General features: G+C 32.1%; 1 protein-coding gene across 12 annotated transcripts in view; it reads left to right on the forward strand.

Moving 5' to 3' along the window:
- LOC126745596 (voltage-dependent L-type calcium channel subunit beta-2) overlaps positions 1 to 26,310 on the forward strand; it is a 281,586-nt gene that overhangs the window by 176,512 nt on the left and 78,764 nt on the right. For 4 of the 12 annotated variants that reach the window (XM_050453530.1, XM_050453529.1, XM_050453527.1 and 1 more), the window contains exon 1: positions 22,566 to 22,897. The exons of 2 other annotated variants lie outside the window; for them this stretch is intronic. In XM_050453530.1, coding sequence (XP_050309487.1) covers positions 22,784 to 22,897 — 114 coding nt within the window. In that variant the 5' untranslated portion in view covers positions 22,566 to 22,783. Of the gene's footprint in view, positions 1 to 22,559; positions 22,898 to 26,310 lie in introns of those variants that run through there. 6 more of the 12 variants (XM_050453516.1, XM_050453517.1, XM_050453518.1 and 3 more) reach the window with 3 other exon arrangements.

The following is a 26,310-nucleotide window of genomic DNA, read 5'->3' on the forward strand; positions in this document are numbered from 1 at the left end:
AAAATTAAAATAGTTTGTTTTTTGTTGGCAAGTGGATCTTAATTTCTAGTGTCCTAAACATTGTAATTATTTATTTTTAGCATACTTCAAGGGCTCTTCAAGCCACTATTGAAATTCATATACTAAAAATCAAGATATTATCATTTTTCTCAGTGGAGTGCCTTGACGAAATAAAATAATTTGGCTCTTACTAACAAGTAAATCTCTTAAATTCTTATAGTTAAAATTTTGTATTATTATTGACATATGGGATACTCTAAGGGCTTTTTAAGTATTTTCTGAAAAAACGATTATAATCGTTACACTAAAAATCAGGATATTGCTTTTTTTCTCACTCAAGTGCCTGGAAGAAATAAAATAATTTGTCTCTTATTGGCAAGTAAATATCTTGAGTTCTTGTGGCTAAAATGTGTTAGTTATTGATTTTGTGGATACTCCAACGGCTCTTCAAGCAACTTTTGGAAAAATTATTGAAACCCATACACTAAAAATCAAGATATTGACATTTTTCTCACAGGAGTGCCTGGAAGAAATAAAATAATTTGTCTGTTATTGGCAAGTAAATATCTTGAGTTCTTGTCGCTAAAATGTTGTAATTATTAATTTCTATGATGCTCCAAGGACTTTTCAATCAACTACTGAGAAAATTATTTAAATATTTCTTAATATTTTTAGTGTTTTGGCTTTTCTACCTACGCTTGTATTTACTAACCTCAAATCTTTAATGTGTCAAATTTCTGATAAATACACAATTTAGCACCGATCTTAGCTCATAACCTGTAAAGTTCCGTGGATCTGCAGGACTTTACATATAATTATGGAACATTACAAGCTTCTGCTGAAAACAAATTGATAAAAACAGAAGACGAATCACTAACATAGTCAAATTCAAAATATTAAAGCGTTTTTACCGTTTCTTAAGGGGTGAATTAAAAACACTCAATGCACAAAAACAGTCAACTGATTTATTTTACACGTTCAAAGTAAACACTATCACTTAAGACTTATTAACACTGTGTTTATATACTACTATTTATGTCGGTTTAAGGCTCGATTCACACTATGATTCCGATCACGGTTCGCTCTCGGTCCAGTCTCGGTCCGGTAAAATCAGTGGACATCTACATTTTCGTTCTAGCATTGGTTATGGTCCAGTCTAGATTCATCGTCCGTTGCGTGAAGACGTATATAGATTTCGAATTTTTCACCAAAAAATGGCATTCAATTTTGATTTTGAAGATCTAGCTATTATGGCTATCCTGCTTGATGAGGAAAATCAAAATAAAAAATTAAGAAAACAGAAAATTTCGAGACCAAGATCAAGTTTAATAAATAGAAAAACCGAAGGTGAATAGCACACTTTGTATCGTCATTCAAATTTTCCGTGCTGCTTGGCCACTTTTAGTTTTTAATTTCGACAAATATTTGCGGTATTGAGATCTCAAAGATTCCCAACGATTTTTGGCTCCTGTAATTAAAAAGAGAAGCAGATAAGAAATACAATAATAAAACTTAGTGCAGATTTCTTACCAACTAATTATTTTAAGGCTGTCAATACTAATTGAATTATGATCTAACGTTTATTTTTTTCATTGGTTTTCAGATTTTTGGCTATTGGAGATTTTTACAATTGCTTTCAGTTACAGTCTAAGCCATTCAACGGTACAAACTATCGTACTTGAAATATGTGCAGCAATCAATGAAAGCTTATTGGCAGAATATATTCCAGCTCCTTCTCAGGAAAAATGGCAAAAAATTGCACATGAAATGTGGATAATGTGAAATTTTCCCAATTGCTTAGGAGCATTAGATGGCAAGCATGTCATTATACAAGCGAACAGTGGATCTCTATATTTTAACTATAAAAAAACATTTTCGATTGTATTGTTGACTTTGGTGGACGCTAATTATAAATTTATAGCCGTAGACATTGGATCCTATGGTAAAAATAATGGCGGAGGAATATTCGCGAATTCTGCATTCAGCAAAGGATTAGAAAATGGGACAATGAATATTCCCGAAGACTCTTCACTACCAGGAACAGAAATATTAGCTCCGTATGTTATTTTGGGAAATGAAGCATTTCCATTAAAACAATATTTAATGCGGCCCTATCCAGGTTTGAAAAATGTAGAAGATAACGAAAAGAGAATCTTCAGTTTTCGTCTATGTTGAGGAAGAAGATTAGTTGAATGTGCCTTTGATATTTTATAGCAAACGTTTCGTATCTACCAGAGAAGATTGATAGCCAACCCTGAAAATGCAACTTTGATTGTCTTGACTACTTGTATTTTGCATAATATTATTAGGAACACCAGAACTATAAATAATGAAATTTTTTCAACCTGTACTAATACTAATTGTGTACAAAACTTGAAAAGACAAGGCAGAAATGCACAGACTGAAGCATTTGAAACTAGAGCAATTTAAAAAAAAAATTCAATTCTCCGATAGGTGCAGTGCCATGGCAAGCAGAGCTATTATGTGATAGACAAGACATATTCTATTTTTTTATATTATTAATAATTATTGTTTGACTTACCAGTTAATTCTAGTGTTTTCTCAATTTCGTCCCACGCCTTTTTTATAATTATTGTCATTGTAGTAATGTGACTGCAAGTCATACATTTCTGGCTTACTTTTCACTAGTTCAATAAGCATTTCATCTGAAAAATAAGAATTAATAAATTCCTCATTCAACTAAAATTAATTATATTAATTTTTTTTTATTTTATATTCTGATTTTATTTTATATTTTTTAGTTATTCTCCATTCGAATAAAATTTCAAAAATCATAATAATAAATATTGTATACAATTACTTACCTTTTTCAAATGTCCAAAATTTCTCAGCCATTGCAAAACTGCGGACTATCTTCACAGGTTGAACACTTCGAAAGACTTAACTGAGAACGCAAATCCATCCACACTATCGATATAAGTCGCGACAAGTTCAATCACGCTCCAGCAAAATATTCGTCAAACTGGATCGGTGCTGGACGGTGACTGTACCAAAACGTGAGTGGTACGGATAGTGTGAACGGAATCATTGTTTTTCATTAGATAATATTTTACCGGACCGACACTGGACCGAGAGCGAACCGTGATCGGAATCATAGTGTGAATCGAGCCTAAAAGTCGCGCCAATATTCCTACGTTAACTGGCCTCCTGGCGGCAAGGACTCTATACTAGCTAGACTATGATTTCGGAAAATTTTCTAACGTTCCATGCGTCTCCAGAGATGTCGTGCTGTGTGCCCGCTTACGTCACAACGATTATTCTAGAATGAAGAAGAACAGCTGATATATTTGCGGCGTTGTCAATATTATTACAGCTTTATTGTTATAATACATGTATGTTTTTATTCATGCGCTCTACAATTGGGACAAAATAATGAAATAAGAATATAATAAAATGCATTTAACGAAGACATAAATACAGTAAAAATGTATGATGGTTCCAACTCTTCTTGAAATGGCTGTGGGTTTTAAATGATTAAAAAATTATTTTAATATCCTATAACTTGCTGTGCAGTTTTTGAAAATCGATGCTTTTAGTTGAATTCTCAACAATACGTTTGACGAAAAAATACAGAAATTACAGATTTAGCTTAAGCAAGTAAACAATTCTTGTGTTCGTTCTTTTAAATTTGTGAGTTAAAACAACTATTGCGCTAATCAGGTCGCGGAGCGGTTTAATTTTGCTGATAAACAAAGAAGAAAAAGAAAATTGAATAAGCGAATTGATGACTAAATTTGATGAAACAATACTACTACTTTATGAAGTAATTTTAGACCAATTTGGGACCGCACATCAACAAGGTGATTCTTGAGGCAAAAAACTGCAATAAGCACATGCAGGAGAGTCTGTGGTAAATATTGGAGCTTTAGCCCAGGAACGAACTTATGGCTGTACAAAATGGTATTAATACCTGTGTTGATGGTTCACCTAGGAAAGGAAAATTACATAAACCAAGCAATCAGGTAATCGTAAGGGGTTAAACCCCTACACCGGCGATAAACTGCTTCTATAGGATCTACCACTAATTCTGATTATTGTAGAAGGGGAAATAATAGCGGTTTGATACAAGCTCAATCAAGGCCAGAGCGCCATAGAAGACCAAACAAAAGGCCTGCGGTGGCAAATAATGGAAGATCAAATTAATCAATGGCATCAGACAAGGATGACCTTGCAACAAAAAGCATAATTACCTATAGTATGGTTCATAAATGGCCAATGACCAATTGGAGTTCAGGGCTCAAAGACCAAGTCAAATAATGCTATAAGGAGAATTATTCAGTATTATAGGCATAAGTTGCCGGTATGTTGCCCTATACATATCAATATAGTTATATATTTTGATAGCCAAGTTAATCAGCTTCCATAAGGTCAAATTCTGGCTGGTCAAAGACTATTTAAGAGTCTAGATTCTCCCTCTTTCTTTTGTCATTTTACTCTCGAAAGAGTTTGGTGACATCATGTCTCAGTGTGTGCTCGGATAGTTTTCGATCCTTCCCCGTCTTAAGCTGCAAGAGAAGGTTCCTGCAGACTATGACCAATAATTTCGTTAGTTTGATCCACCCAGCGCGTCAAATACCTCCCTCTTGGTAGTTTACTATTGATTTTTTCCTATACAATAAATTTTCTAGTCCGTTTGTTCTTCTTGAAATGTGTCCGAAATACCGTAGTCTGGTGATCTTTAGTTTCTTAAGAATTGACCAATTAGTTTGATGTTCTGTATATGTTATTCGCAGCATTCTTCTATCTAGGCGCACAATTGAAAAGCATCTATTAAGGCCATTTCTAAAGTTTAGGTCTCCGACGCATATGTGGCAATAGTAAAAATCAAGAAGTTTAATGATCTCAGTTTATTGCGTTGAAATATTGCAGTGTTTCCATATTCGAGTTAGTTTTACTATTGAGTTACGTGCTATATGGCTATTTTGCGTTTGATTTCCTCGTCACAACCGCCTTTGTTTGTGATAAATGATCCTAAATAGTTATATTTCTCACTTACTTCAAAATAATCGATCTGTCTAACCTTTGGCAAGATTGTGGTCTAGTATCATACTTTTCAATTTCTGTCTAATAATTTATGTCTTGATACTTCCATATTTTTGAAGAATCCTTGCTGGAGTCGACAACTATGAAGACTCTCCCAGGTAGGTGCAATAAATTAACTCTAGCATGCTACCATTCCATAAAGGCCACCATGGAAATGAAGGAGCATTCAAGTTAGCCAGAAAAGGCTCAAGTCACAAAATACTAGGTATTCTGTGGCATTGCTACAGGATTCTTTTTAAATAGGGACTGCTGGTTGACTAAAACACTAGGAAAAGGATAGGCTAATGCAAAGTTCATAAAAACCTACCCGCCCAAGTTTACTACAGGCCTTTTGAGTCACAACCAGAAGGTTGTAAGGATATAAGTCGATCTACTTGTAAGCCACTACAAATTAAGCACTTCCTGGAACCTTAAAAATCATAGAGAATAATTTTTTTGCATAATTTGCAGACTCTGTCAACCTCTGAACATGTATGGTGTTACTATAAAGCATTATGTGTGGGCTCAAGTTTAAGAGTATGGAAGACCACAAGCGAAAATCAAATACTCGTACATGTAGAGGTCACGCTTTTGTAATCTAGCCAAACAGACGTCTAGTTCAAGAACTCTATTACAGTTCGGAGGTGATACAATGAATCTTAAAGTTGATTAGTGGTCGCAAGTAGTAAAGAATTAAATTTATCCTATTTCTGATGATTTCTTAAATGAGTTTTTAGTGGCTCTTAATCTATCTTTTTTCATCATTTTTGCTGTATAATAAGTATTTTCCAATCTCACTCTTTACTGGTTTTCCTATAAAATTTCAATGCAATTAAGATTCAAAAAAAAGTTACCAAGGCAAGACTGTAGCAAATAGAGAAGCTGCTTCAATACAGTGAAATCTCAAAAGACTATTTCTGATCCAAAGGCGTTAGTGATTACGTAACGTAAAATTATGTATAATAACGTAAAAAAATGCAATTAATTAAATAATTAGAAAATGTTAAGCACAAAGTAATTATGCGAATAATCCAGCAAAAAAATTATATATTTAATTGCAATTTTCAAGTACAAAGTTATTTTCTATGGATAAACCTGCCTAATATGACTAACTTCATTCCTTGAATAAAATATAGATAGCTCATTTGTTGTGACGTGATGTGACTATTGTTTCTAGATTAAGTCATTATCAAGTTCCTATTTTAGCAATTTTCATTGAGATAAGCAGGACAAAATTCTTATCTTTAACTTTGTAAAGTTATTTAGTTCTTTCTTTTTTGTTTAATATAATTTGCTTGAGATGTGCTCACTTTTTATCTGAGACCTCACTTACCAGTTTCCCAGAACGATTCCTCACTTAGAAAAAGTTTACACTCCTCTTATCTGTTCGTTAAAATTATATATTATTCTGCCTTTTTTGTTATTTGTTATATATTATTTTTTTCTACGCCTCTGTCTATATAGGAAATAAAGAAAAGGAAACCACAAATATAATTTTGTTTTGCAACGAAACGACATGAGTGTAGTGTAGGTACGAGTCTGTTCCTAATTTAAGATTTATTTAAAGAGCCTGCAACAGATTATTTCGGTTTCATGTCGAATGGGTTATTTGAGTGTCTCTTTTTTTATTTTCGTTTTTTTGTTCAAGAGGGGGATATTTGGCCTTATTAAAAAGTCATGTATTTTTGGTTGAATTAAATAAGGTTATCCTATCGTGTAACCGAGTATATGAGTAACGAAGTTGTGAAGAAATCAGAATATTGTTGTTTGATTTCTGGTAATTGATAATAAATGTATTTTTTTTTAATATTGTTAGAATTTTTTTTCTTTCTAGGGCTCGTCAAGTTATAACTTTCGACCGCATATATTATTTTCTCTTGCAAATTCGAATTTTGCAAAAATTGTCTGTGTATCAGATCAGAACCCCGCGAATCTTAGGCAAAATAGACTTTGTATTTTACCTAGATTCTTGCTTGCTGTAATTTGACATTGTCTTTAGTCACTAAGTCAAAGTTCCATACATATTGGTTGATGGTTGCACGACCTTGGTGTAGATCCTATTAACCTTATTGAGTTGGAAGTATATGTGGAAAATATCTGCCCATCCATTCGTTTAACTATCATAAGAATGGTTTCCGGATGCTTTACGGTTTTATTTAAATGTCCCTTCCAGTTTAAATAGAATACAGAATTACGACCAAGTATTTAACTCCCAACAGAGGAATTTCTCTACATCAGTATTTGATTTGTGAATTTACTCGCAGGGTTTAGTGCTAATGGTATTCGGTCTTTTATGCTGTTGTATTCAACTTGCCTTGTACTATTATAACTCATCTGTATGTCATACAAGACTGTGTTTGGCTTCTTTGAGTTCTTAAAGCAGCCTGTTCATCACCATGATCCATAGCAAGAAGGATAAAACCCCTCATTGAGAACATACTTGTGTAACTCGGACTTCGACTTTTTCTTTAAGCAATTCGCTGCTTAGTAATTTACTTTTGAGCATGAAGTCAATCCACCTGCCACCTTGTAGCATGAACTCCAAGTCCTCTTGCGGTTGTCAACCACTTCGTCTATGTCTGTATGTTTCATATTTTGTAAATAAGCATTACACGTATTGTTCTAAAGAATGTGATGCTTTACTCAAACTTCAGGAACTTAAATTCTGATAGCACAGATCCTTTAAGGAACATCATGACAATCACCAAAGTCCTACCAATGCTTAAAGGTTTGAACCTGGAAGGAATCTTCCTGGAATGTTTATTTGTTAAATGTTTGTTGAATGTTTAGTAATGGTATTAGATCAGGAATATTTTACAATTGTTTAATACGTTTTTTGTACGTATTAAACAATTGTTAATTATAAAACAATTAATTATTAAACAAACAGAAAATCTGATCTCGTTTTGGCATTAAATTATCAGGAAAACGAAAAAAGGAAATACATAAGCCTTCTGAGATAGAGCATTCGTTTCGAATTGATGCAATTTGCGTTGCTGCCTGCTACCGTCTTAAATCTAAAAACTAATATTATGTAGAGTAAAGGCGACAAATATGGAATAGGTCAGTAATATGGAATAGTTGTAAGCCAGAAAAAGTGGCAAGCGCCCTCTATTAATTGCACGTTGAAAGTGTCGAAGTGCATTCATCTAAGGTTTTTTTTCGATCGGCCCGTCTCTAGTTTGTTTTGTTGGCTCACCATGGACAGTCGTTTTTTTTGCGACATCATAAAAGTTTTGCAGATCTTGTTGTTTCCGTGTGTTAGCGATAAAATACTTATTTTTTATTCAAACTGTTGTGTATTTGTGACAGTTCAAACATCATAGTTACAATAGTTTTTAGGTAAGTTTGTTTTTTAACATAGAAATATTTTTTTAGAATATTATAAGATTAGGTTATGAGTGTCACTAATATGGAATTTTTTATCCAGAAATATGGAATAGTATTCCATATTGGTGTCCCATTAAAAATACTAAAATAGTGATATTTTGTTGCTATAAAAGCATTTCTAAATTTGCTTTTATACTAAATAATATATCAATAACAATTATTGTAACTAAAAAAGCAAAAAAAAGTAATAAACAGAAGAGAGGCCATTTTAAACCTATTAAATCTTGTGCTTGTACCCTGCGTTAGAAACCTCCATTTTTATATGATGAAATAAAACTATGTGATTCTTTTTATTTCAGTATGGCGTCAAAAGGTAGTCGAAAAATAAAATATTACGAAAGAAACGATATGATACAAGCAATTTGTGCTGTTAAGGAACAGAAAATGGGGTACCTGCAGACAGCCAAAACTTACAATGTTCCCAGAACAAGCCTTTTTAGACACTGTCAGAAAAACGAAGATCCAGATATCTCTGCTGAAACAAAACTAGGTCGACCAACAGTGCTTACAAAAGAACTAGAAGATGAACTTATAAGGTACTTACTTCATATGGAAAGTATAAGTATTTCGGTTTAACCAGAAACGACATAAGGAATATGGCATATCAACTTGCTGTTAAAAATTTTCTGCCAAATCCTTTTGGTAAAGAAACAGCTGTAAAAGGCTGACTTAGGTTGTTAATAAGACGGCACTCAGATACATTGTCATTTAGAAGACCTACAGGCACATCTTTTGCTAGAGCCAAGGGCTTTTCCAAAGAAAACGTTCAGTCGTTAATGAATATGAAAAACATAACTATTCAGCAGACCGCGTTTTCATCGTTGACGAGAGTAGTCTCTCTATAGTGTCTTCAAAGATACCAAAAGTAATTGCACGTAAAGGTAAACGACAAATTGGTAGCATGACTTCCGCAGAACGAGACTCACTAATTACAGTAGTATTTTGTATGAGTGCCGGGGACAATTTTGTTTCACCCTTAGTTATATTCCCCAGAAAAAGCCCGCAGCATACAAAGGGGGCTCCACCTGGGACAAAGTTCGAATGTCATCCATCAGGGTGGATACAAAATAACATATTTATAAAATGGTTTGAACACTTTGTAGCAACAGTAAAGCCTACACCTGAATCTCCAGTTATGCTCGTATTAGACGGTCATAACTCGCATACTCGCAATATTGATATCATTAATATGGCCAGAGAAAATAATGTACTTACCGCCACATTCAACACATAAACTTCAGCCTCTTGACAAATCTTTTATGGGACCATTCAAAGCTGATTACAGTGAGGAGATAAGAACGTGGGTACGACAAAATGCCAGACCAACTGCATTTAATGTGATGGAAATTTTCGGCAAGGCTTATTTAAGAGTTCAGCGTGGTGAGATTGCTGTTAATGGTTTTAAAGCCACCGGAATTTTTCCCCTTAATCCAAATGTCTTTCGTGAATCTGACTTTCTTGCCTCCGAAACTATCGAAAAAGATGAAGTTGATGCTGTAGATACTGACCTCAAGATACTGAAAATCCGACGCCACCAACAAATATTGTAACTCCTGAAATAGTCTCGCCTGTCCCAATCATTTGTAAAAAAACCAGCAACCAAGGACGAAAAGCAGGAAAAGCTGCCGTAATAACTGCGTCACCTTACAAAACAGAATTGGAATCATCCGCAAAAGCATCTGTTTCAACTACATCAAAACTTCAAGTTAAAAAACAAATTGGGCAGAGTAAAATAAGCTTGACTGATTCCAATACTTCCAGCACGTCAACAGCCATCTCATCAAGAAGTCAAGCTAAGCGTAAGACAAAAAATTTGGGATACAGTTCAGAAAAATCAAGTAGCTCTTCTGAAGAGGACTTTGTGGCAGATGATGACTCAGATGATTCATTATGTACTGGCAAAAATATTGAAAAAGTTCCGGATGTTTCTGATAATCCAGAGTGGTTGTTTTGTGGTGGAAAGTTTTTGGATAGCAAAAAATCCGAGAAACAGTGGATACAGTGCAAATCCTGCAACTCATGGTGTCATTTGCAATGTACCTCATATATATCTGGCATTTATATTTGCGATTTCTGCCAATAGATTTAGTACTTAGTTTAGTTTTCTAAGTATTCCATATTTGTGACCATATTTTCAAAAAAGGGAAATATTAATATTTTAGTTTTTTTATTACGATTTTTGAAACGTTTTTAGTTTTTACAAATACAAGTTATAATAGCTTAATATAACATATTTTTTATTTACTTTTAATATTTTTCTGTTAAAAAAATAAAAAAAGTTCTTATAATTTTGCAGTTTTAAAAAAAGTATTCCATATTTGTCGCCCTTACATTATATTCTTGCCATATAGATCCTCTCTCATTAATATAAATAAAGAAATATATTATATCGGTTTAAAAAAATCATCATATCAAGATTAAAAGTTTGGATCAGTAAATTGCTGACAATGATCATTCTTTAAATATTTTTGGAACGATTACGATGCTTCAAAATAATCAAAGGATATTATAAAGTGGCACATAAGCACAAATAGAATTTATTGCGCTATTAAGTATGTACCCCTTTTTTCCTCACACTTTAAGGGCTTTATTATGAAAAGAAGAACCTTGTCTTAAAACTATCCTCTTCTGATCTAGGAAGTACTCAAAAAGATTGCTTTCAAATATTTTTGTTAACACTACACAACGTTAATAAAGGAATAGCTTAATTTCGTAATTAGTGCAAAAATTAATACTTAGGTACTTATTTTGGATTAGGATCATGGTGCCATCAAAAAGTCTAGGTTTAAAATATAAACTAAGGTCAACTAAGGACTAGCATCTAAGGTAAATCATTCCAACAAATAATAAATACCATTTTCATTTTATATTATAGCGCAATCTAACGGTCATGATTTTAAACTAGACATAAGGTTTCTTGAGTCGTAAAGGTAGAATTTTTGAATATCACTAACAGACTTGTTGGTTTACTACGCCGCTTTCCGCGTCATTTTATAATCAATATTATCCAATAAAATGTTTTTCTTGATCCGATGGTTCCAATTTATTGTTTATAAATTATCAACTACCTTAACAATTTTGAACGAAACTGGCTAATATGCCACGTAACGTAAATATTGGATGTTTACTTTCACTTATTTTTCTAATTAATATCTATTTGAAATGTGACTAATAATATTATATGACATGACTCACAGGCAATTTGGAATAAAAACTGTGCTCGAAGCGAGTCAATTGAGTTTTCTTTCTTCCTTTATTTGGTATTACGCCCTAGAGACCTTGAGCACTAGTTTCAGAAACCTTGACCTTTTTAGATTTATTAATCAAGAGAATCAAAATAGTTGGGGAAGGAACATTTGTTTTCTTAGGTAAAGGTGAAATTAATTAATTTAAGCTAGACTATTATTGTAAGAAGAAGTATTAACTTTCTTTCTTTTCATTGTGTTTGTCACAATTGAAAATTTTTTATTAGTGAATTTATAAGCTCAATTTTACTACGAATCAACTAAAATAAAGGGAAATAAAATAAAGTTGCAAACTATCAAGAGGAAGAATAAACCTCACGTATAGTGTTACTGCGAAGAGCTATATGCAGGCTGAAATTTAAGGGGCCACAACCACAGCTACAATAAACCTGAATTACAGTTGCATGAGACAAATTTCTAACTTCATACACTTAATTAATTATTTTATTATTAGAATCCTTGTTTTCTGGTAATTAATGGATTCAATGAAAATTGTAAAAATTTGTTAAACAAGGACTGAAGAAGAAAAACAATAAAAATAGCTTCCAGAGGAACGACGAAATCCAAGAATTCGGAAATGTGTCAATTTCTTCCCAGGTTACACAAAGAAAAATTTAAAGTATTTAATTCTTCTTTTGTAGTAATTAAAAAGACTACGTTCTCGTAGTCTTAACTACATTTTTTAATTAAATTGATTAAATTTGAAAAAAATAATTATTTGATTTGCACTCTAGATGAGAAAGAAAATACCTACAAAATATAGTTTTACTCAAGCTTTAGTATTAAAGTCACCTTTTTTTAAGCTACAATTTCAAAGAAACTTTCCAATTGAAAAAAACTATTTCAAATAAAATCCTGAATAAATAAAATTATTGAAACGTAATTGTATACAAAGTGAAAAATGTAAATTAAAATGCCAAAATACAAATAAGTAGGCTTATGCTATCTAATATTATTAATGATATAAGTAGCTGTTCTAGATTAAGTTATAAGTCACAAATTGCATCTGTAAATGGTAGATGGTGGAAAAATAAATAAAGATGAATCCAAGAGAAACGTATGCAATATTGTAATACGCTTAGGGAATTTAAAGTAGTGAATTTTTGCAATCTTTCTTTGCTTGACAGGGCATTTAGTCAGGAAAAGTAAATGGAGATATCTATTGAGATCCTTTGACGTATGTCACAAATTAGAAATCATTGAAGATGGAAATCATTACTGCGCAAATATTTCTTTTTTACAAGAGAGAACTAGGTAGCTTCTACAAAACGTCAGACATTTTTAACTGAACTGCTATTCCACCATGATATCCAAGTTTTCGAGGCTTAAAATAAACATTTAATTAATATACTAATATATGTTCTTAACTCACATTTATGTCATAATTGTAGCTCCGGTCCTGTAGTTAAACTGGGATGGTGGTGATATATCGGGAAAATGAAAAATGACCAAGTCGCCGAGGGCGTTATAAGGAATAAGGAAAATAACGCGCCAGATGCAAAAGTTGTTGCTTATTACGAGTTCGAAGGGCACACATTTCGACTTCCGGCTGGTAGGCTAAAAATTACCGTTTTGAAAATAATATACGAGCTCGGGAGTATTTGCGGCACCTTATTGCAGCCCTTATGTTATTTGATACTTTTTTTTACGTTATTTGCTTAGTAATAGGGCAATTTATCTACATATAAGGTTAGGTGTCACTGTTCAGGCTGTTTTAATTCGTTATTTTGCTGTAAGATAAAGTGTATTACACTAATCATAATTACAATATTACACTAATCACAATATGACAAATTGTCAATAGTGCTTGTTTGGCTATGATTGAGATGTGTACATTGTGTATTAACAAAAAGGGACGTCTTTTTTAAAACTTTATTAACTAATTTTATGTTGGTTAATTGTTAATGGTTATTTGTTTAATTTCACCTATTATTGTAAGTTAAAAATATTTTTTGTTTCGATTTTTTTAAATTTAATTTTCATATTCCCAAACAGCATCATACGTCCTGGGTACGTAGTTTCTATGTCATATTTATGTCAATACAGAAAACTATATACCAGGAAGGTATATTATTTTTTTATTTTTTTTTTCAAATATATGTATTTTTAAATACTTCTAGGTCTTATTTTCAATATTTTTAATTTCGGTAGAGTAAACAAAAAACACACCAATTGCATGCTTCTTTCCTTTGGTAAAAAAAGTAATCGAATTCGGTATAACTTAGACAACAACTGTCAAAACGAGATTCCCTTTTTCCAAAGAACTAACATACCCTGTAAATTTAGTTAATTTACATGTTGGTAATTAACTAAATTGATTTTTACATCTGGTCAAAAAGTAATTAGGTATAGGATTATCAAAACATCTAAAAATTACAGATAATGGTGTATTTGTCATAATAATATATCAAAATTATCAAGACCGGTCGCAAAAGCAACCCAGTGTTTTTGTTGCTCCCACTGACTGTCAAATACGTAATTGGCAACATTGACACTATTGACAGTGTTCAAGATAAGTGACAGTGTTGACAGTGTTCAAGACAAGTGATAGTGTTGATATTGGTCAAGACACTGTTGTTTAAGACAGATACGAGAATGAACGCCCTTCTTTCAATCGGTTTAGCAATATTGGCGTCAGACATCGCTGTGAATTTAGAATTTATTAAAATTCAGCTTATAATAACATTTTCTTATTATATTTGAATTTTAGTTTTACTGTTCACTCAGTGATAGGAAGGATCTACTACGATCTAGCCCAATTCATGGTAAGAGCATATGTATGCATTTTAGTGTTTATCCAGTTTAGCACTACAGTTATTGGAAGCACAAAGAAAATTGAAAACTGTATTTCACAAGTACGTACATATGACGTAGAATCCTGCGAAAAGTAGACGTCCTATATACGTCCATAGTACGTACTACGTCTTTTGGGGTACGGACTGTGTACGTGCATTATGTCGTGAAGTACGTACAAAATACATCTTTAGTACGTATTTGTGCTATTTGGGTTAATGAAATGACTTTCTTGTTTAAATAAAAAAAAACAAAATAATAATAATAATAATATCTTTATCTGATTTCAAATCACATAACAATTACAAACACTGTACATGAAATGAAATATTGTCAACAAAAACATGCATTAGGATTAGGTACAATAGTCTCTTAAAGACTAGGGTTCCAGCTTTACTAACAAATCCTTAATTGCAGCCTTAAATATTGCAACTGGTAGGCACAAGCAAAGAAGGGATGAAAAAGCCCTTTACAATTTACAAAAACAATTTTACAAAAATAAAAATAACCTTTTTTATATAGGAATGCAAAGTAAGATATACAATTAATTAACCTAAGATTTTAAGACAGTCTATATTCTAATACCATAACAAATAGAATTTAACTTTTTTATTAGCTGGTTTATATGGTATGACCATGTATTATACATAATATTTGCAATTTCTTCTGGTTCACCCTCTAATTTAACAATATTCTCTCCCATACTGTTATTTATTTCCTTGCAAATAGACCACATACATTTTGATTTGTTGTCCGAGTTCTTAATTCGGATTTCATATTGCTTGGCACGTGCGTTAACTAATAAACTGTCATATTTAAGTTTTTCGACTCTATACGCTTGTTTAAAAGTATCATTCTGAGTTTTTAACACTAATAAAATATCTAGTTTACGCTTACATTCTAAAATATCTACATCTTTATATCTATATCTCTTTTTTCTTTCGACCACCTAGTTGCCTAAGAGGAAAACTTTGGTTAAACAGGCTCTTTAAATAATTCATAAAAGTGTTCCATTGAATATTTACATCTTGCACATTACAATAGTATACCTGATTTCCTTTTTATAGCCTTTTTTTTCACAGTCAACTAACTGAAAACATGTTTTTTTGAATAAATTTATGTTTTCCACCATATCAAGATCCGCCATATTCATGGCTGAAAAGGTTTTTTTACGTGCTATTTAATGATAAATAAATCCAATATGCCGTTCATAAGAAATAAAAAAATTGACTATGTTAAAAAAATCTAAAATGCCTAGAAAAATATTATTAAAGTCAATCGATTGGTCATAGAAGATAACCCAAAACTACCAAATTTTATTAAAGTCGGATTCAAGATGCCGACGATATTACGGGTGTTCTAAAAACCTGATTTTTTTATTTAGCCCGATATTTTGAAAACCCCTGTAGATATTGTGGATCTTAATACCGCATCTGATGGGGCTTGGAACAGCACAATTTTTCCTTATTTAACAGAAACTATGTCTCTTACCATTTACGAAATCCCCATGTATATCATTTTATCTGGGATACCTTGTATTTGTATTACTTTTTACTTTTCAAGATATATTGATGTACTGGGCTCTCAATCCTCTACCACTACAAATATAGTTAACTATTTATTTAGAAACATAAAATTTTCTGTATAGCAAAGTTTTCTTGGCCCGGGCATTAAACGGATGTTTTGCGTCATCTATCGGCCCTCTCTCAAACTATCAGAGGGAAAACGTAAACTTGCTTCGCGCCAAAAGATCAATATCGTGTATTATGAAAAGCTTAGGAATTTAATTACAGTTTGGAAATTTACTCAAAAGGCGGCGTATTTATTCCTATTTGTTAAATAAATTAAATAACTTTTATTTATCATTACGTTTTGATTAGTGATGAAAATCCATCTGTCTTTTTTCTGTTGCATTTTCGTAGGATATTGTTATTCATTTAGAATTATAAGATAAATATTTTTATAAGAGAGTAGGTACATTTTATCGTATTATGAAAATATAAATACGTTAATTATTTTTCTAGTTTTTGTACTATTTTTATTAGTATTCTGTACTTAAAGTTGACTCGTAGGGTTTCTTTAGGGTTCTACTTACGTTTGGTTTATTATTTTTATCTATAGTGTTTAGTTTTTAAGTAATTCATCTTGTTCGAGAGCCCCATTTTGGCCCCAATTTAGGTTATTTAGATTATATTATTGTAAATCCCTGTAGTTCTAATTTTCTAGAATTTGTATACTTGCTTGCTTTGACTGTCAATATTCTCCTAAAATTATTGGTCGCTCTCGGCAAAAACAATGAAGATAATTCCAAATATTTCGAAACTGTTCCATCGGGTTTTAAAAAGGATGCGCTTCGTGACAATTCATTCAGTTTTAATTGTTTAGTCAGTTTTTACCTTGGAAACAATTAAACGACAGTCAAGGCGAGTTAGGTTAGTGTTTTTGACGTTGACAATAAAAGTGTGTTCCCGAATTTCGGTACAATTGGTGTCAGAAGTAAAGGATATTTGGAAGCTCATTTTAGTGGATGTCTTTAACAAGAAGTCAGGCCAAGATGGAGACCGAGAAATTGATGAAGCTGCTATTAAGGAAGTTTGACGAGCAAAAAGTAGAACACGAAGAACGAGAGCGTAAGCAGAGGAAAAAACAAGAAGAACGAGACCGTAAACAGAAGGAAGAACAAGAAAAACGAGACCATAAACAGAAGGAAGAACAAGAAAAACGAGACCGCAAACAGAGGGAAGAACAAGAAGAGCGAGACAAGAAACAGGAAGATTTACTAAAAACAATTAAATCTGACCTGAACAAGGAAAATGAAGACCTGGAAAGGACCATGAAAGATGACCTAAAGAAAGAAAATGAAGACCTAATTCGAACCATGAAAGATGACTTACTTAATTTAAAAGATATTCCTAAAAAGGAGCAGGAGGAACGACACAGAAACCAAGAGGAACAAGTTTTACAACTTAAAGAAGATCTGGAGAAGAATTAGAAATAATTAATGACTAACTTTAAAGCAACGGTAGAAGAAGAATTGGGGCAAGTACAAAAAAAGATCCAAGAACTAGAGATGAAAGTAAAACGGACTCCTCTTCGTCTCGATCTTAAATGCAAACAATGATGAAAGTAAAGCCACCAAAATTCGACGGCAAAGAAGCATGGAGTACCTATTTGAATCAATTTGAGGCCGCTGCTAGGGGAAATCGCTAAGATAATAAAAAAAGGGAGTCAATCAAAGTCCTAAAAAATGTTGCTTATTTCAAAAAGATGTTCGATACCTTGACCATGTAATATCAGAAAAAGGTGTCAAGACTGATACAGATAAAGTAGAAGCAATCGAAAATTGGCCACGACCCACTGACAAACACCAGTTAAGAAGCTTTCTGGGCCTTTGTACCTATTACAGAAGATTTGTATGAAATTTCGCTAATCTTGCAAAGCCTCTACATCAGCTCACCGAGGACAAAATGGTATTTAGTTGGTCAACAGACTGTAAAGAAGCATTTCAACGGTTAAAAAGAGCACTATTCACATTTCCAATTTTAATATATCCGATTCCTGGTCAAACTTTTATTTTGGATACCGATGCCAGTAATGTTGGAATTGGGGCCTATCATAAAAATATGAAGATGGCGAGCAAGTAATAGCTTATTTTAGTAAAACCTTATCAAAACCAGAAAGAAACTATTGTGTCCTCAGACGAGAGCTATTGACAGCAGTAAAAGCTATTGAACATTTTTATAAATATTTGCATGGTCAACGATTTATCCTAAGAACTAACCATGCTTCGTTGAAATGGCTGTTTCAGTTTAAAAACCCCGAAGGACAAATAGCAAGGTGGCTTCAATGATTACAAGACTATGACTTTACAATAGAACATAGGAAAGGCGAATATCACCAAAATGCCGATGCTTTATCGAGAAGACCTTGTATTGAAACATGTCAACATTGTTTTAAAAAGGAATCAAAACAGCATCCAGAAATATTTACTTGTAATCGTATTGGCCTTCACAGTTCTAAAGAGTGGGATGTAGCTAGTTTAATCCAAGATCAGTGTGACTACCCAGTATTTGGTCTTATTTACGAACTGAAATCTCAAGAAAATTCAAAATAGAATGGAAAGATACTTCTGACAAATCTCTAGAACTAAAAGCTTATTGGTCTCAATGGAATTCATTGGTTATAAAAGATGGATTGTTAAAGAGAGTCTGGGAGAGCGTAGATGGAAAAGAAAAGACATATCTGACAGTCCTTCCTCGAAAACGGATTCCGGAATTTCTTAAAGCTGTTCATGGCGGTGTCGGCGGAGGACATTTTGGAGTTAGTAAGACCTTGGCAAAAGTTAGAGAACGGTTTTACTGGCTGAACAGTCATCAAGATGTTGACCGCTGCTACCGACAGTGTGAGCAGTGTTCGTCAAGCAAGGGCCCAAGAACCCGGACAAGAGAAAAGATGATGCAGTATCTTGTTGGTGCACCCTTTGAACCTTTCCTACTAGTAGCTCCGGAAACCGATATGCTCTTGTTGCTATAGATTACTTTAGTAAGTGGCCCGAGGTTTATCCGATTCCAAACCAAGAAGTAGCTGAAGTGCTGTTCCAGAACTGGATTTGTCGATTTGGTGTACCCAGAGAGATACATTCAGACCAAGGAAGGAACTTTGAGTTACAAATTCCAACAAGTATGCCAGTTGCTGGGAATCAATAAGACCCGTACAACCCCACTACACCCTCAGTCTGATGGAATGGTTGAAAGGTTTAACCGCACATTTGAAACCTATTTGAGGATGGTGGTAAACTCTAAGCAAACCGACTGGGATACCTGTATACAACCATTCCTATTGGCATATCGTTCTTCTATCCACAAGTCAACTGGAAAAAGCCCAACAAAAGTTGTCTACGGTGATGAACTTCGTTTACCTTTGGACATTATTACTGGAAGATCCCATAAGTCTGAAACCCTTGAGGAGTACGTCGACCATTTACAAGAGCGTTTACAAATTGTTTGTTTTTGAAGGTGGTAGACAATGGTACAGTGAAAACATCTTGTCGAACTTGCATTGTCTTATTTATTTAGTGTAACACGACGTTTCGGTTGGTAACCGAAGAAAAAGATAACCGAAAGAAATAAGACAATGCAAGTTCGACAAGATGTTTTCACGTTTACAAATTGTTCACGAATAAGCACGGGATAAACTTCATCTAGAAAGTAACAGAATGAAATCACGTTATGACATAAAGGCAAATTCTACCGGTTTTAGTCCTGGAGATAAAGTCTGGTTATACAATCCACGGAGGACGAAGGGCAAGTCACCAAAGCTCCAGAGGGATCGGAAAGGTCCATTCAATGTGGTCACCAGAATCAACGACGTGGTGTACCGTATCCAGCGACATCCGACAACGAAGATGAAAATTGTAAACATCGTCCGGTTAGCGCCCTATCATGATTCAGGTGGTCCCATGTTTGACTAAAACTAGATCTACACAAACATTAAAATCACATGATTACAACATTATCGTACAATTATCGTAGTGTTGTAATCATAAGATTTTAATGTTTATGTAGATCCAGTTTTAGTCCCTTTCTCATGCATCTTAATGTAAGCTTTATGTCTTCAACGTACCAATTATCTATTCGTTAATTAATTAAGCTTTTTTATCATTATTGTAGATGCCATTCTTATTCATTGTTAGTTGTTTTAATCTTTTGACGTTGCCAGAGGCACTATAGCTTTTATATGTATTGACGAAAACCCTTAATTTGTGTAAGTCATTTTAATACCTTTTGTATTTTATAACTTGTAATCTTTATCTTATAAGTTTCCTTGGTCCTTTATAGATCCCTGATGATGGACAAATATGTTATATAAATTTAGTGGAGGATGACCGAAGCATTTTTAGTTACCCATTGGTCTATATTATTAGAAAAATTTTAATATTTTAATTTTTTTTAAATATTTCTTTGATAATAGTAAATTTGGAAAATCTAAGGAAATAATACTAAAATGATAAATACCTATGCTGAAAGTGTAGTTTATTTTTTTCTCTATGCAATAATTTTTCAAATCTACTCCTCACATTATCAAGTGTGTTCAAAGTTATTGGTATACATTTATTTAGCCGTAATCTTCTCTCAAAGATCTTAAAATTTGATCAAAGAACAAAGGTTCTTTGATCTAAGTTTAATCTAACTTACCTAGTAAAAACTTGATTTGAAAAGCCTAATTTGAAATCAATGCCAAAGTTTTTCTATGACATGCGATGAAACTGACTCATACTTAATATTCTTGCCGCTATCCATTATAATTATTATTCGACGTGCAGTTCTTGATTATTAGTATTAGTTTAATCGAATTAAAGATCAGTATCAACCCTTCGTATGCATTTATTTTTCGATTTTTTTAAATTTTTACAGAATAGCCAGTATAGATCAAGAATATTTATAATAGTATATGCCCTACTAAAATAGTAATGATAATTAAAATTATAAGTGTGTGGTCATGAAAGTACATTAGATGCTCTATCTTGAAGAGTCAAATTTTTTTATGCTGCAATTTCTAAAAAAAGTGTAAACTTTATTTTTGGGGTTTAAATCCAATGCACTAATCTGCCATTTTAGAATTTAATGATTAAAGGTGGCAATTCATATGTTTGATCATATTCATATGTCGTATGGCGGAGTAGATTGTAACCATTCAATTCAAGTAGCTAGATTAAAATAAGATAAATTTACTCGTTGAGATGAAAAAGCTTCCCAAATAATAAAAATAATTAGAATAATTACCATTCAAAGCATGTGCTGCTGCTCTATCAGACTTATTTTGTTGATAATAAAGACCCACCAACTCAATTATTTCTTGCAGCGTATAAACCATTGATTACTATTAATATTAGCAGGACTAGATCAAACGAATACTTCGTGCTACTGTTGTAACAACAAAACACCGATACCAAAATAAAAATAACTAAACCAATAAAAGCGTCGAAAAATGCAAGTATTTACTGCATATTTTGACGTGTTTGTCAAAATAACTTGAATTTTTGAAATGTATTTTTTTCTTTATTAGAGATAACACCTGAATAATAAAAAAAAAAGAAAATTCATGCAGGCAACAAAAGTGCAAGATATAAAAATACAGAGAATGCAATGTCACGCAATTTTTACAAATAAAGGTCCCCCTGAATAATAAATTTGATGTGTGCCATTTTTGGCTAAACAATTTATTTTTCAAGATTTTCAGGGTGGACTTTTTAGTCTCGGATACCCTAAATATTTAAAACTATTGTTTCTTGTTCGAAGGTAAATTTAATAGATGAAAAACAGCTATTGAATTACTCTACAAAAGTACTAATTAATATTGCATTTGCTTTGGTTGAACATGGTAAACACACCATCAAAATATCTTATTCAAACTCGTGGAAAGTATCGGAATGTATTTTTTACTATTTAGTCTTACTATGAATATTAAATAAAGTAGATAATCTCGATGATCACGCTTACCATGCGACGAAACTACGGTCAGAGTTTTTGCTTCATTTTTGAATCTTTTCATGTTTCTTTGTTTATCATACCTTAAGTAAATTATTAGTTATTATTTCTTAAATGTATTTAACCATATTTAATAGTCTATTTTGTTTTTTTATTTAAATAATTTATTTTGAGTTCCTAAATAGACAATTGGCACAAGTTTATCACAAAAGTATATTTTTACTTAAACACTATAGATTATTTATTTATCTTACGTAAAGAAAAATATGATCCTAGGATTTCTCTGGTCTACGGGCCTTTATTATCAATAGTTTAAAAATCTAGACAAAGATGAGGTAAATATTTACTGTGTTTACACCAAATTTTAATTTTAGCGTGCTATTATTTTTAAAATTCTTATATATTTTCCGCAAAATCATCACGTTTTCTTAGTAGCGATTATTTTAATTAGCCATGCCTAATTTTAATTCATCTACATGTATAAAACAGATAATATAATATAGTATGCATAATCTATTTTTAGTAATATTTTCTGGCATACTATAACTTTAAAACCAGCATGCGACACTTTCTTATGCTTAGTCCTATACATAGGATATTTACGCTGGCCGATACTAGCATGTCGAATTTATTTTTAAATAGGTATTTTAGTCCCCCCATCAGAATCCGCGAGTGCTATATGCCTGTGATATATTTATAACTTATAATATTTTTTTTGTAATTGTATGTTAGTTGGTGTATTCGGCTATTATCATTCATTGTAAGAAAATTTGGTCAATGTGTGTCAAACTTCGATTCGTTTAGTTTTGTGATTATTTTATTAAAATGCTATTGAGGAATAAACATCACCATCACAGGGACCATCACCATAGGGATGGACCTATAAAGCACAAGAAACATGTATATATACCTTTTGGGATAAGAAATAAAAATAGAAGGGTAAGCTTGACGTGTTTGTTATATAGTTCGGTATTTTTTGTAGTTACCAAAATATTTACATGCAATTCCATAAATGTGTTAATTGTAAAGACATACTTAGCTAATTACCTAAATCTAGTTATTCTTAAAAACATTTAAATACCTACTATAAATTATATGCTTCGAGATATATATTTTTGGCGAAGGCGCTAGAACAATTGTCTCACAAGCAACGTACTCTTATAATTAATTAGTTTGTCTTTTGTTTTCTTACATTGTGAATAAATCAGATAAAATTAGACAGTTCCACTACTGATATCCCCTTTTCATTGAGAAATCACATGGCTTTATATAAATAACATCCTATAGAGAATCATTATATGGATTTAATGGTTTTATCGAATAATTAATAACAAAAACAAGTAATAAAAAATTGACATTTGGTATTTTCCATATTAACAGGTAGAACTTTTAGGTAGAAATTATATTTACATGTCAATACCATAAAACCAGTCCGAGTGACCACAGTCATGCGACTGCAATTGCAGAATTCAAAAAAGTAATCAATTTTTCCTAAAGAGACCTCTTAATAATAAAATTCAGAGATTGGAGCTATTGGAGGGACCCAAAATTAATGGTCTCAGATTATGTTTATTTTTTAAAAAACTATTACACGTGTTTCGCCCTAAGCCATCATCAGATTGGTAAAGCTATTCGTTTAACATCAAAAACATTTAAGTTAAAACAAAAAATAAATACATAAAAAAATTTTTGTCGAACTTACCGATCTGATAATGCCTTAGGGCGAAACACGTGTTATAGTTTTTTTTTAAATATACATAATCTGAGACCATTGACTTTGTGTCCCTCCAATCTCTGAATTTTGCAATTGCAGAAGTTACTGACGAGATCTTTTGTGCATGCGGTAATAATAAAAGTCCTGTTCTAGTAGCATTAGATTTTACGGAGACTTTTGATTTTCTTAGTTATTAAGGGAGAGTTGGGGAATGGTGCGCAGTTAAGCAAAAATTGTATTTGTGGCGAGCCTATAACATATAAATTAGTTTTAAAAATGGTATGAGATGTATTACTTATTAATGTATATATATGTAAAATGTTATTTAAAAAAAATCTACTACGCAAGTATAAAATTAAATAAAAATAAAAAAACCATTTGCGCATAATTACCCGTCCCGACGGGCAATGATGCGCCAGGGTTAGGTAATCGTGCGCAGGAAATATCTGTTTTAAAAAATTATTTATTTTTAAGTATTAACATTTAAAGTAGTTAATTTTTTAGTAGTAATATTTATACAGCAGTATAAAGCCTTAATTAAAAGCGGTTAAGGAGTTCTCCAGTTAAGGAACCTAATCAGATCATCCACCAATACAGACCATAGAAGAGCGGAGATAGAATAGGTACTCCGCCCTGTGAGGATTCATTAACCGCAGTGACACGGAGATCCGTGAATCCGAGTAAGTCCCTAATCGACCTTTGGTCCAGCATTAAGCTGACCCATCTTACTACAGCCATTCACGCTTGGACAGAAGAATCCCCACCTTGAAGCCACTTGACTACCTGTTTGAGGATTTATGAAAGACGTAGTATATGAACAATTACAGCCATATAAATAATTTCATGCTCAATTTAAATATTTATTTCTCTTATTTTCCATAGCAATAAACGGTTTAAATCTAAATTTATATAAATGTTTTTAATGAAATTATCGCTTTCATCTACGTAGTCATTGCCAAATGTATATTCATCATTCGGCTCAATAATAAAATGATTAATTTCTAAATTAAAACACCGATCTTGATGACAGTATGTAGAGAGATACGTTAGTATATCACTTTTTGCATCTACATGGAGAATTTACGCTTTTTTTTTATCTGTATTACGCCAGTGAAATTTACTCGTACGTGATTTTTTGAAATCAGTAACTCCTGACCTACTGCTAGAAGGCTGTTTTCGTCTTTTTAAAATTGCACACACAATTTTTTTTAATATAGAAATGTTGAATTTCTGCGTGTACAGGGCGCTTATTTGTTAGTTTTAGCAAAACCATTTTCTAGAAATCGCGTTAAAAATACTAGGCTTTGATAGGCTACGTGCTAAAGCTAATATTCGCTATACGGTTTTACATAATTTAATTATTTTTATATTACCGGACTTAAACAAAGCAGTAAACAAAACATAACTATAAACTCAAACTCAAAAGTTAGCATTGTTTTTGGAACAATATACAATATTTATTGTTGACAAAGCCATAGTTCTAGTACCTACAATTATTATCTTAAGGTAGATAAACCATATTTTATGGTGAAATAAAAAAAAGAGCATAAAAAAGTACAGTACAGTAAAATTAATTAAAACTATGTATAAGGTGAGAAACCACAGCACAAAACTAAAATTCGTGTAAATACTATTAAAAAAACAGAGCAATATGAAAAATGCAATAGATATAAAATAAAAGTTAAATGAATTATTAGTATAAATGAAAATAATAAGAATTCTGGCTGGTGGTTTTGTCACAAATTATTTTATAGAAAATTCTATCGTATCCATTTAAGTTATGCTAATTTTTAAGTCCTGCTTTTTAATAATAAGATCAGTATTAGTGTAATATTTCAAACTCATTTTAGACAAAAGGGTTTTTAGAAATGGTAGAAAAAGCAGCAAATCCTTGCACACATAATTTAAAAAATATATATTTTTCTAAATTTAGACCTTTTGATATATCGACGTATGTCCGATAAGTTTATTTGTAAGCAAGTGTCACATTCCTGTGGATTTGAGGACTGGAATAAAGGAATCAGAGATTCCAGTCCGCGGTTCTTTACACTTCTGATATATCTATAGTGTTCTGTAATAGAAATAAACTTCGTTAAATTGTATTTTATTTATCAAATTAAATTTGAAGTCTAATATACTATCATAGATTGAATTTTATATACTCAAATTTTCAATCAATATGAAACTGTAGATAAAATATATTTATCTTCAGTTTTATATTCAAAAACATTTGATATGACTATACAGGGTGGTTTTTATATATTGCGACAAATTTAGGAGCGTGTTCTTTGGACAAAAATTGGCAAAAAATATCCTATAAACATATGTCCTAAACCTTTTAGATTTTGAGCTACAGGGTGGTAAAATTTTAACAAAAAAATTATTTTTTTTCGATAACTTAAATACCCTTGTAGATTTTCGTCCAAAGATTGGTATGCAGAGTCTGTGTATCTAGAGCCATTTATCAACATACTTTTACCATTTTTATGTTCTCCAGTGGCGTGTGTGCGGGTTTTCGGATGAATACTTTTATAAAGAAAAATGGTACGCCATTGGTTTTTCTTATATTAAAAAATATTTTTAAATTCTTCGTTTTATTTGCGACATTTTTGATCCCTTAGACTTTGTCCGTTAGATG

The sequence above is a fragment of the Anthonomus grandis genome, chromosome 16, assembly GCF_022605725.1.
Source record: "Anthonomus grandis grandis chromosome 16, icAntGran1.3, whole genome shotgun sequence".
Lineage (NCBI taxonomy): Eukaryota > Metazoa > Arthropoda > Insecta > Coleoptera > Curculionidae > Anthonomus > Anthonomus grandis.